This window comes from Dermacentor variabilis, chromosome 3 (assembly GCF_050947875.1).
Source record: "Dermacentor variabilis isolate Ectoservices chromosome 3, ASM5094787v1, whole genome shotgun sequence".
Taxonomy (NCBI): domain Eukaryota; kingdom Metazoa; phylum Arthropoda; class Arachnida; order Ixodida; family Ixodidae; genus Dermacentor; species Dermacentor variabilis.
In genome coordinates this window covers 14,298,659-14,311,781 of record NC_134570.1, presented here as the reverse complement: position 1 = coordinate 14,311,781, position 13,123 = coordinate 14,298,659, and the positions used below count along the sequence as shown (strand labels likewise).

Here is a 13,123-nt window from a genome sequence, read left to right as displayed (position 1 = left end):
TGCTTCGTAGTACTGAGGCGTTAACGTGACAAGGAAACTGAATAATGTCCGTTATTCTGAAGTTCGTAGTACTGAAATATTTGTACATTGAAACTATAAGAAGTCAGCAGGGGATTTCTCAAAAGCTTGTTTATCTGAAACGTTCATTAATGTGGTGTTCGTAGTAACGAGGTTTCACTGTATCTTGAAGCTAGTGTCCTCCTGAGAATTCGTTCCAAGTGGATATGGCTTTCAAAGTCATAAGCTGCAATTCATACATTGTTATATCTGCCTTAAAGTATTTAATTTAAAGGTTAGTGTAACGTAGTCTAGTATTCAAATATGCAGTTTGATTTCTTGTGCGAACATCCCGTATACAGATCAATTACAATGCTTCTGCCCCTACATATATATATAAGCTCCGTGCAATGTTGATTTGTCCAGCAGTATCAAGAGAAAAAAAAAAAGGCAGTGCATTCAGACTAGCATTAACAAGCCAGGCCGCTCCAATATCTACACCTTGCTTAAGTTGAATTGTCTTATTGTTCACCTATTGCATTTTAAATGTCAGCACGTAATTTATTGAAATAGATTTTGGTAAACTCATTTGCAGCTCCGCTTGCGAATATTCACCAATCGAACATACTAGCTAGTGTGCTGAATCCGCAGCATTAAGACTCATTCATATCGCTTTTCTAAATCTTTAAAAGAAAAATAGAAAGCCCATTAATTTTGTCAGCACAATGTGAATTCTGTGAAGGCCACTAATGCGAAAGCAACCATTCTTTTATCATGGGCGCAGATCGTACAGCCAATTTTGGCTGCTCACTTTTTAATCATAAAATGCATTCTAGAAGGACATTTTTGAAGCTTTCCTACTTTCGAAGTCGGTAATTGTTCTGTCACGTCGCTAAAAGAAGTGGCTGGTCATCTCGCAGAAAGATTTGTTGCTAAGCTGACAAGAAATTTGCTAAATCTAGAGAAAATATTGCTATGTCAACACTGGTCCACAGAGACTTATAAACTGTATGTTGAACCGTTTGTTGAACTGGTTTGGAATGGTTCCTTCAATAATTTCCAGTTTGGGTTCAGTTCCAAGATGGCTGAAAAACTAATTGTTCAGTTCGGTTCCAGTTCATCTGAAAATAACGGTGCAGATCTGGTTCAGTTCGACACCCTGGCTTTATTTGTGTGGGTTCCGTCAACAGGCACTACTATTTCCATTAAGTTGAGCCATAGGACCTCCAGCGCTGCCACGGAGCAGGTTGCACTGCGTGAAGCTTTCACCCACATCCTAAAGCAGCCATCCAGTATCTGGGCCCACCAATGACATTACTGTTTGGCCAGTAATGGCAGCCCACTAGTGGGCAATTAAGAACAGAAACAAGGACTTGAATAAAGGCTTGAGGAAAGACTTCCCACAGCGCATGAGCTAACGCAGGGTTTAAGAGAAAGGAGAATCTTGCAGTTAAATATGCGAAATGTTTGACTACACTTGTGCTGCTTGTGGTCATTTGTGATAATCCATCACTGTTGTGTACCTGAAGACTATTTTTCTGAATGTGTTCTCTCAAAATTGTACACCATCTCACTTGCCTATCATCGATTATCATCATCATCGATTATCAAACCATTTCTTGATCTATTCATAGAATGAGGTTCAAAAGGGTCATGAAATTTACCTAGTTGCTGGCTGTTTATTTTTGCTCTGTGTATGAAAGGACAGAGACAGCCAAACACAGACAGACAAACGGTGCACAAGGTTACAACCGTTGGCCACTGCTGTGGAGTTGCAAGTTGGTTTGTCCGTTCCGTTCGTCTGTGTTTTCCTGTCTCTGTTCTTTTTTTTTTGTGTGTACATAGCACAAGAAGAAAGTACAATAAAATTAGGCTCTTCAATTTGGGTCATGGCTCACTTATTTTAGGAGATTGTGTTTTCTTATGACTGCTTTAAGACTCTTTTTTTTTTATGCACCTTGCATTCAAGAGCGTGGTGACTGTCTGCTAAACTGAACTCATTAAAGGGACAGTTGTCATCTACCCGGCTTAGCACAAAGCTGCAAAGGAAATTCGTGCAGGTTTCTTTTGTGGCATCGTGCTACAGTTGGGCGGACAACAATTTTTCCTTTCATGAACCTTTCTCCATATTGTGGGCTTCCACGGAACTGTTTTGCCATAAACTGAATTCATATAACAGTACAGTGCAGTAGAGAATGCTTGTTATCTGCAGAAGTCATTGTGATAATGTGTTGTGCAGTCTGGATCTATGGGTGGCATGGTGGCCTGCTGCCTAGTGTTGGTGGGTGACCTTGTGTTGACCTTGGTTGAGGGGTCAAGAGTCTTGGGTGTAGGAGTCATTATTGACCTGAGTGTAGTCCGCAGCGAGAACAACTTCTGCATTATGGTAAGCCTCTCTGTAAATATCTTTTTATTGGTCCCTTCAGTATTGTTTTCTGTTGACCTTGTTGAAACTCTGTCCAATGAACTCGCAGGAGTTTGATGGTGGCGAGGCTGAGAGCTGTGCTTACAACTGGATCTTTTGGTTTGCCACTGAAGACGAAAAAAACGAGTTCCTGAGCATCGTCTCCGTTTCCTGGCAAGAAATGTTCAAGGTCTGTGTTGCTTGGCATATCTGATGCATTAGAGATAGAATGTTTTCGTGGGTGGTGCCTGGTGAAATCGCCATGGCATTGTTCTTTCTCAATTTCACAACCTAATTTCATTATAACTAGTCTGTGGACTTCTTTATGATGTATTGATATAATCAGCAGCTAATAGTTTGTCATGCTTCATGTTTTCTCTTCTAAAAAAAAAAAGGGAAGCATTTCTTGTGTTCGTGTTAGTCTAAACTGCTGTAAGGTAGCACACGTCGTATATATGTGCCTTATGTGTAAGTTCTTCAGAATTGCAGCAAGTATTTTTTGACAACAGTGATTTGGCTTGCTCAAAAGGGTATGCTTCTGTGCGCAAAAAAAAACTCAAATTTATTTTCATATTTAGTTGAGCTTGGTTCTATTCATACCAGATCCAGGAAGGGCTTAATGTATGGACAATTTGATATACAGGATCGCCATGCTAAATCGGGAAGATTTATTCTACAAAGAACAACATTCAAAATATAAAAAGAAATACTGCAATCTATTTGTACAAAACTTTGCACGAAGTTAGAAAAAACGCTTTTTCAAGTGAAACTGTTCAATATAGCTTCTGTCAGCTGCCATGACCTTCTCAAGCCTGAACCTGAAACTGCTGCAGGCATGCTTTACCTCTTCTCTCACCAGGTTCATCACCTGCTTTATGGATGCCTTCAGGACATTCTTGGTGTTGTCGCATCTCGCATTGACCTTTGCCTCAATGACACCCCCCATGTAGTATAGCTGAGTGGGTTGCAGTCGGGACTGGAGGGGGGCCACAAGTTGGGCAACCAGTGGTAGGGCATGTTATCACAAAGCCATGATTGTGTCTTTCTTGCCTTGTGCATTGGAACCGAGTCCTGCTGGTATGCAGGACTCGGTTCCAATGGTATGCATGATGGTTGGTATGTCAGTTGTATTCCGGCATAACCAGCACTCATTTTGGCAGTTCACCGTCCCGTCTTGAATGAAGTTCTTGTCTGAGAAGAAAATCAGGAAGCCAGTTCTGTTGTGCTTCAGGCTGTATCAGGAGAGCCTGGGCCTGCACCTTCCTGCCGAGCTTGTCCTTCTCGGTTGGCACTTCCTCGGTACAAAGGATGCGTGCTGCAGGTCTTCCTGCATTATCAGGCTGATAGTGGCCACAACCATTGCTTTTCTGAGGCCGTTCATGCTCAGCCCGGGGTCTTGTTCGATTTCTTCATCAATTTCTGGCAGAGTGGTGCTGTTCTTTTGCTTCCTTTGCTTGGCTCAATCTTCAGTGCCATCTTCCTTCTCGGCGTGAAGCGGTTTTAGTATCGTAGCCTTTCTGTCATATTTGTGGTTTATCGTTGAGCAAGTCTAACTTGTTTATCGTCTCAAAGTGTTTTTTTTTTTATACACTGTTTCCAGGCTGAAATTGAATCAGTTCCGTGTATATCTCAACGACCTGGTACATAAATGTGGTTTTGCAATTGCTCATTGAAATTCCCTTTTGTCTGATGATTTTCTGTAACAATTACAGGCAACAGATTCAAGGTTTAGTGCTAAGACCTGCAAAGTGTGAAGTTTTGATGAGCAGACCAGTGTGCAGTTTGCGCACTTCTATTGTATTCAAAGTGCACATTGGCATTCAGCTTATGAGCTAATTATGGTGCAACCTGCTGTAGTGGTGTAGTAGCTTTGACGTTGCACTGCTATTCCTGAAAGTGTTGCCACATTTCGATGGATTTACTTGCAAAATTGTATAATGTGCATTGGGTGCATGTTAAAGAACTCCGACTAGTCAAAATTAATGGGCAAGCCCCGACTACCATGTGCCTCATAATCATATTGTGGTTAGGGCACGTAAAACCTCAAAATTTTTTCACATTGTGGTGCCTCAATTGTACCAAACAGGCCGACGCTGCATTAAAGGCACCATTTCCTATGCTCAGTGTGGAACATGCATGCTTATCACATGCACTAATGAAAGCTGCCTAGATGCTTGTGGCATACCAAATAGATACTGCTTATAGCTTTTCAATTAGAGAGTGTCTTTACAGAAATGAAGTGTGTTAGGTATTCAGGAAAGCAACCTAGTTTATGCATAAAGATGTCATGGTCAATCAGTGCATGGCACACAGTGCTAAGTTTCAAAACACTAGGCTCATTTAAGTGACTTTATAGGCTGGCCATAAAGTTTAGATTACATTCGGAGTGGTTTGCACATTTTGAAGTAATCATGGTAGCTGAGGGCTGAATGAGTGAAATGCAAATCAGTGAAGAGAAGCTGACTTCACAGGGTCAGCGTGTTCCTGTCACTGTGCTGATGGATAGTGTGGTATTAGCGCATAAGGTCTATTTACTTCGCATTTTATATTCAAGAAGATTTATTGTGCAGTACAGGGGGAGAAAAAAGAAAGCCAAAGGCTCCTCATAGAAGACTGATAGAATTTGCAATATGAAGTTCTAGTCTCTCTTGGTGTTGCTAATGTACATGCTTTTCCTCATCAACCACTGCTTCTTTGGCATGTTGATGAATTTGAACCAGAAATGTGCAAATACCACCCACCTTGGTAAAGCCTTAAAGTTTGCTGCTTCTGGATATTGTGGCACTTGGTAAATGACAGCAATTGCCTCTAAGATTTCAGTACACACCTTTGTGTCTTGTTATGCTTTTTTTTAAATTTTTCTCTGTGATTATGCATGTGACACACAAGGGGCTTCTGACAAGATGACATCACTAACTACTGCAAACACTAAGTATAACTTGCAAGCTTTATTTGGTTAAACACCTTGCAGGCAGGTGACACACAATGCTTCAAACAAGAGGTTTCTGAAACCAGTGTAAATACTAAGTGCAACTTGCTCTTGCATGTGAAGTCAGCTCAAGTGTTGGTACAAGAGTTCACTGGCGATGCGGTTTTGGCATTATGAATTTTTCACAAGTAAAATCTTGCTGTGTATTCCTGCACGGTTCTCACATGTGTGCCGCAAAGTTTGTTTTCGTTATGCTTCTGTCATACTGCAACTTGCACTTTTGCTTCTTGGTTAGGTCCCACTCGAGGTTGCTCCCATGTCCAGCGGCACACTGAGAAGGCACTGCCTGGAACGAGCCTCTCAGCTTGAAGCAAGGCTAAACGATTCTAGAGCATTCTGTCTCGACATTTGAAGTGATGACTGTACTCAGATGCTCACAGCAGCCTGCTGGCAAAGTTTCCTATATTTTTAGTTTTGTGGTTAGCTTAGAAATATATTTCAAGAAAGAGCAGCTCGAGTGATACTGAGTGCAATGCAAGCATACGTTGAGAAATGATCGATAGGCAGGCAGGTATCGCTTCTTTCAAGCCAGAACTGTAACCTGCTTAGTAGGATTGACATGTGAACTGCTTGGTAAGGATTTGTTGTTGACAGAAGTGTTGCACAGAAAAAAAGAAAATGTTGCAATGCTGTGTCGTCTCTCTTTCTTTCCCTTGTCTTCTGTGCACTGCTTATTAAGTCAATGAAAAAGGGTAACCTGCATAAGGAATAATAATGTATGTGTTTTCTCCATTTTGACTTTCTCCCATCTAGGTAGGCGGTTTATGGCTGCTTAATCACTCTCAGCTCAGTTGATATTGCTGCTATTTTTAGTAATCACTGTGCTATGTCTAGCTAACAGTATAGTTTAATATGGGGAATGGACACTGCAAGTGGCAGCAATACAAAAACAGAAGCAAAGATAAGACAGTGCATGTCCTGTTCTTGCTTCCTTCTGTCTTGGTAGTGTTGCCGCCATAGAATGAACCTTCATCAACTTGCCCAGCTTTGTATATGAAAATGCAATCAGGGGGCACATTTGATACAAAAAACACTGGTCACTTATGGAATGGGGGAGTCGCTTGAATGTTCAAGGTCTTTGTGTGAAAAGCTTTTGATTCAAGGCACCTGTGGAAGCATAAACTCGACAGTACAGATCTGCTTCTTTTCAGCCTCCATATTCTTTGCGATAAACAGTGTTCGCTCTACATCCTGCTTAATTTTTTATATGGGCTAGTGCTAGTGGGCAGGATGCACAAATGCATTATGTTTCATCAAGTCTTCATTTTACTTGACTGTGATAGGCAAGTGTGGTATCACTGTAGCTTTAGGTCTTTATGATGGTGCCTGAACTAGATCAATGCAGGTGTGCCCTCTTGTTGTTCTTGCGAGACTGTCGTACACACATGTGTGAGCTGCTGCAGGCAAGTGGATTCCCAAACCGGTTGCATAACTGTAAAGTAGCTACACAGACCATGGAAAGAAATGAAACAGGCAAGACTGCTGGCATTATTTGGCCAACAATCATACAGCCTGTTTCTTTTCGTGTCACTGCATCATTTTAACAAACTTTATGCTACAAAGGCAATATGCGACTGCTGTGTCTGTGTAGTACATATTATGCTCCTAGGCTGTTCTATGTATAGGCTGTCATGTGAACATAATTAGATGTAAACTCGTTAATCAAAATGCAAGAACTCCGAACTGCTGATGCAAGTTTGGGTTCCTTTAATTGTGGCAAATGAGCATTGACATGTTGAAAGCTTGATGCTGTTAGTGTAAATATTGCCTCATTATTGAAGGGGCCCTAAACAGGCATGGCTCATGTGCACGTGGCAGACTAGTGATAACAGTATGAAGTAACCGACAGTGAAGCCAGAGAAAAGCATATGCTAAGTTGTTTGCTATAGTGATGTAAAATATTAAAGTAACAAGTTAAAGGGAAATGAAAGTGGATAAAAAGATAAATTGCCATACGTGGTCACTGAACCCATATTTCCTGCATTATGCATGTGATGGTTTACTAATTATGTGACTGCAGCACTATCCTTTTGTCCACTTTCTTGGCTATTTGTCTATGTGTACAGTCGACTTTCATTAATTTGACCTTGATGGGACCGACGAAATTGATTTAGTTATCTGGTTATTCAGGTTAAACAAGATGCATAAAAAAAATGGCAAGAGCACATTGCAGATTCATTTAGCAGTGTTTGCCTGATTCTTACTTGACCCTAATAACAAATTCGCGCCTGCTTTCTATGTGTCCAAAGTAGAAAACTTACGTATAAATGGCCTTAAAGTTTCTAACCAAAGTGGAAATCTAATGTGCACCTGAATTTCTCAGCAAGAAATATTGGCAGGGGTCTAATAAGAGTTGCACAAGGGCAGCCGGTTTTCTAAAGTCTGCTTCGCCTCGAAATTTTTAAAAATCAGCTTCGCTGCAATATCTTTGTTATGCGGTAAAGCATACAAATGCTGCAAAGGTGATCTTGGTTTTGTATGCAATTGCACTGCAGAGAAATCTATTGGTCCAATTTTCTCGAGAAAAGAAAAACAAAAACAAAGGTGTGCATTAAAATCGGATAATTACCATAATCAGGCATTGTGAGCTATAGTTATTACTTGAAAATTTTCCTAGGGCAAGCCCAAAATAGGCTTTCTTGACAGGAGATGGCGTGTTTATGCATCCACTGTCCCCTATGCTCTGTCGAGAAAGATGCTGCCAGCAAAGAGGTCATTATCGAGGTCACCACAAGGATCAGGCACATACTTGCTGCTTCTTCAAGTTCGAATTATTTGGCGAAGGCCAATTTTAGGATTGAAATAATGAAAGTTTGGGCCCATAGACAATCCATGGCCACTGACAGGGATCTTGTCGGGATTGAATTAACCAGTCAGAAAAATCTGAGGACACCTAATGCAAAAGCATTAATGTCCAATGAAACGCCACTGAGCGGTCCTTCGTGTTATGAACTCCTCACGGGCAAGTGAGCATGTTAAGACGCTTGGTGCATTTCGATGTGGCCTTACCGAGGCACAGTTAGAATGCAGGAGAGAGCTTGTGCAGATAAGGAACGTGCCGATAATACAGGTTTCCGAGAGTGAGGGTGACGTTGCGTTGCAGCAATGCCCTCTCCCCTCGTGCAGCACTTGGCATGCTGGTGTCCCGTTTCGTCCCACTCTGCATTCCTGAGGCGCGCTCGTGCCGTGGTGTCGCAACCAATGGGAACTCCATCAAGGCACACTCGTGACATGGCATTGCAGCCAATAAGAATTTAGGCTGCTACAGATGCTGGATGCCAGCTTTTTCACTCAATGAGCCATTTGATACCTTCACATCTACTGTACAAGATGAGCCTTGGGAGTGTTGGCCAGCACTGCTCATAGCCAAGGCAGCAGGCGGGAGCACCTTTTCAACCACAGGTATCGTGTGGTGCATAAGTTTAGGAGCTGGTCAGTAAAATCCTCATGTGTTACTTCACGGCATCAAGTCTGCCAAATTTGAAACCTTTAGCTATGCGATGAGTGGGAAGAATAGGGGGATCCGAGGGGCCTGATTTTTACTTAGTCACAACCATATCAAGTCATGGGCGTTGATACTAGAGAAACAATAAGGGAAGTTAATTATGCATCACAGCCAGTTATTGGTAGAAATATAAATGCCTGAGTTTGTTTAGGGCCTCCTTAAGCTTCATGGCACTAGTTCAGCGTGTCTGGGCAGTGCCAAACACACCTGTGCCATTCTGAGCCTGTTTGCATCATACATTGCATCAAACAGTACTTCTACAACACTCCTCACTAGCAGTTGCAGAAGGCAGTGCTCATACTTTAACCAAAATGGACTACCATACTTGAGCATTTAGGTTTACTTGTTAAACATTACTGTTGCTCTGCATTCTTAGATCGGTAATCAAGATGTTTATGTTTTGCTTAAGGATATTTTTATCCACGCAAAAAATAGTTGAAAAACCATGAAAGAAACCTGTACAGGTTTCTTGGAAGGAAGTCTTTACAGCTTAACAAAAATTAATAGAGGTTCAGCAATTGAACTCATCACCACAACTGGTAGGACAAGTTGTGTAGTGTGTGCAGATAAAGTGGCTGCCCCAGAAAGGTTGCGCTCAATTCACTCCCTGGACTGGGAAGCTCTGATTAACCTGCATGAATTTCTTTCATAGCTTCCTACACCTTTTATGCGGATGGCAGTTTTACCTTTCGATGAAACTTTACCTGCCTTACATATGTTCGTAGAAATTATTTCCTTAAGTGTATGTTAGGCTCAAGATGTCGTGATTCGTGCGCAAAGCCTCGTTGGCTCAGTTTATTCTTAGCATGAAATAAATCCTTTACATTTGGAAGTATTAAGCTAGAGAAATAGCTATTTCAGACACCATGTGCTAAAGTTTTCTAAAATCGCTTTTTAGACTTCTCTAATGGTTTAAGCATAACCTAGGCCTGTTACATGTAAGGAAATGTTTGCAACCACCTTTACTGTTATAGGTTAATAAATCGCTATTTTATTGAGTGGCATTATTCTTGCTATGTACTGTTATACAATGAAGTTCAGGTCCTGCTCGAGGTGTGTGAAGGATGTCCCTTTGCTGACTAGAGTAGCATCTGCACAGCGTCTTAGGGTGCCACGTTGAAGCTGGGTGGCAGAGCCTGTAAAGCCGTGTATATTATAAAATGTTTACTTGAAAACCTAGTCTGTATTTTAATGTGCAATGCATTCTTGTCATGGTTTTACATGATCGTCTTGTAGCAAGTTTGATGTTTTTTCTTCCATCAGGCTTACATTTAATATTCTTGCATTTGACTTTCTTTCATGTCCGATATGATTTTTATAGAGCCGCATCATTTGATGTGGCGTACAAGAACTTTTTTGCGTCTGAGCAACAAATTTTACATGAGTTCTAATAATTTCCTTTGATGTGTTGTAGGAATGACTGCTTGGAATGTTTTGTGCATTATCGTTTATTTTTGCATCTTCTGATAGGCACAGAAGCAAACAACTCACTACATTTAATAGCAGCTTTGACCATCCAAAAAGAATGACCGAATATTGTCAAGAACTTTCATTAGAAATCTATCTGCTGTATGTTGAGGATCTATTCACTGAAAGAATAAAGAGAAATAACTTTATTCTTTGAAGCTGCATAGTGAGCAAAATACAAGGCTTTCTGTGCTCTGGGTAACTGCGGCTTATGGAATCTTGGGTGCCACTGCTGTTGTTAGGTATTAAAGTGAGCTTTGAATTTTTTTAAAGGTATTGGCTGCTGCAGATATTGAGCAGCTCTCATATTTTATGCCTGATGGGCGAATCCAGATGGCCTTAGATGCAAGTGTCGTCCGTGCCTGAATTTTGCCAAAGACTATATTCTGCTTCTCATTCTGATTTCATTAATAATCTGTCATTACTGCCACTGATTATGCACAAAGCACACCAGAAACAAATGTTAGTCTGTTGTCAGAAAGCACAGTTGATAATCTCACTATAGCTGCTGTGCTTCAGACAGCTGTCAGGAAGGGGGCTCATAATGTTGCAGTAGGGCTTTTACCATTTGCATCATCTACGTTAAAGAGCAGTGTCATGTCAACAAAGGTTGCTGGAAACTCTAAAGTATCCCTGACGCTTATATGTTACGAGTATGTTAAAATCTCTTTGTTAAGACATTCACACTTCTAAGTAGATGTCCATGCAATTTCTCTGCCCTCATGGCCTCTGCAAACTGCCCTGCGAGTTTGAACAGTGTTGTCATTTACATCTGCTCATCAAAATAATAGTGACTGCTGTCCTATGCAGGCTGTTCTGTTGCCGACATGGTTCTCTGGCATGTGTTTTCCTTCAGGTGCATGATACGGTGATTGTGTAACTCCTGTGTTTTCTCACAGCTGGCCAAATAACAGCACCACCCATTTGTTTCTGTGTGTTTGTCTTGTTTCTATTGCTGAGCATCATCTGTGATACATTCTTGCATTGCAAGCTCTATGCATGTTTCTCCTATCATTCGAAGCCTGGACATTGGCTTGATTGTTATTAAGAGCCAAACAAGCGAGAAATTCTTTGCATTGCACTTTTTTTCTACACTTGCTTGTGTTGGCCACACTCAGTATGTTTGACTGTTCCTGCAGAATTTTCACAATGTTGCAGCAATGTTTGTATATGCTAATAGATGCAATAATAAAAGAGCTGTATCTGCTGCATCACACCCTTTCATTTGTTCTAAAGGAGAGGGAGCACATTGCAGTAAATTTGCTTTTGAAATATCTGTAATGCATCTAATGTAAAACTGAACTATAGCCTGGAAAAAAAAAGTAAGTGACCTGTTGCATATAACTTGCAGCCATCAAGGTCTCTTTAAAAGGAGCAGTTACAAGGGTTTTTAAAGAAGTAACGATTGTGTTTACTTAAACATGCAATGCACCTCGAGCATATATAAAGTGCATCCTTTAAAGGGCCCCTCACCAGGTCCCATTGCAAATATTGGTTACACATCGGAAGTTCCCTCTAAGGGGTTGTTTTACTGAAAAAAAAAAAATCTAATTGGTTTATCATTGGAGGAGATGGAAAAAACTGAATGCTCTCTTACCACACCACTAGGAGGCGAGCGTGACTGCCAACAGAAAGACAAACGGAAATCAAGAAACGTGCTCTCCCTCTGCCTCGACTGGCATTGGCAAGAGATGGTCTTTCCCCGCTTTGTACTACCTACCCTATTCTGTTATCGGTTACAGAAAATGAATCTCCACCCAAGACGCTCTGGTGCAAGTCCAGGAGGACATCGCCAAGGAACCAAGTGCAGCCCAACTCAAAGCCATCCTTGCCATTGACTTCAAGAAGGCCATTGATAACATAGCGCATGATGCCATGCTGAGAGGTTGAGACTACGCAGTGTGGCTCCAGGCTCTAGAACTGCATCAGTCTTCTTGAGGAACCGTACTTACACCCTCATTGTTGGAAATGCTAAGTCCGCGACATACCACCACCCCCAATAGGGCATACCCCAAGGCTCTGTAATTGTTCCCACACTTTTTAACCGTGCCATGTGCAACGTCTATCATGCACTACGGAACATCCCTGACGTCAAACACACAATCTAGGCCGATGATATCACTATGCATAAACAAGGGTTTGCCAGGCCACATACAGGGCATACTTCAATGGACCGTGGACACTGTACAGGAAGCTGCCCAAGAAATAGGCCTTCGGTGCGCCACAGAGAAGTTTGAACTCCTTCTCGTCCGCAAAAAGAGATGGAGACACCCCATAATCACCTTCACTAGTGAAGGCACGCCCATACCACAACCCAGCACAATTAAGGTTCTAGGTCTCAACTTGCAGAAAGATGGAAGCCCGGCCACCGCAGTACAGTACCTGCTCAAACAGGGCAAGCAGATCCTGCATATAATGCGCCAAGTATCAAATGGGAACCGTGGCCTCAAGAAGCCTGATATGCTTTAGCTACGCGATGCCCTCCTAATGTCTAGGTTGAAGTATCGCCTTCCCTATACCAACCTATGCAGCCAAGACATCGCCCGTCTCGACAGACTCATCTGCAGAGTGACGAAGCTGGAGCTGGACTCCCTCTCTACGCGAGCACAGAGCTCCTCATGAACATAGGAAGCCACAACACTGTCACCGAACTCACCGCCATCCACTGCCGTGGTCAGGTGCCACACTTGCAGCAAACAGAACAAGGCCGCAGCATCTTACATAGCTTAGGACTGCAACCATCTGCCACACTCCCTGCAGA

At 41.9% G+C, this 13,123-nt stretch overlaps 1 protein-coding gene across 4 annotated transcripts in view; it reads left to right on the top strand.

Moving 5' to 3' along the window:
- Window positions 1-11,573, top strand: part of LOC142575162 (pleckstrin homology domain-containing family M member 2-like) — a 99,215-nt gene extending 87,642 nt beyond the window's left edge. For 3 of the 4 annotated variants that reach the window (XM_075684238.1, XM_075684236.1, XM_075684237.1), the window contains 3 exons: window positions 2,237-2,383; window positions 2,472-2,591; window positions 5,626-11,573. In XM_075684238.1, the coding sequence (XP_075540353.1) occupies window positions 2,237-2,383; window positions 2,472-2,591; window positions 5,626-5,742 (384 nt within the window). In that variant the 3' untranslated portion in view covers window positions 5,743-11,573. Of the gene's footprint in view, window positions 1-2,236; window positions 2,384-2,471; window positions 2,592-5,625 lie in introns of those variants that run through there. The other variant, XR_012826599.1, reaches the window with a different exon arrangement.
- The last annotated feature ends 1,550 nt before the right edge of the window (window positions 11,574-13,123 follow it).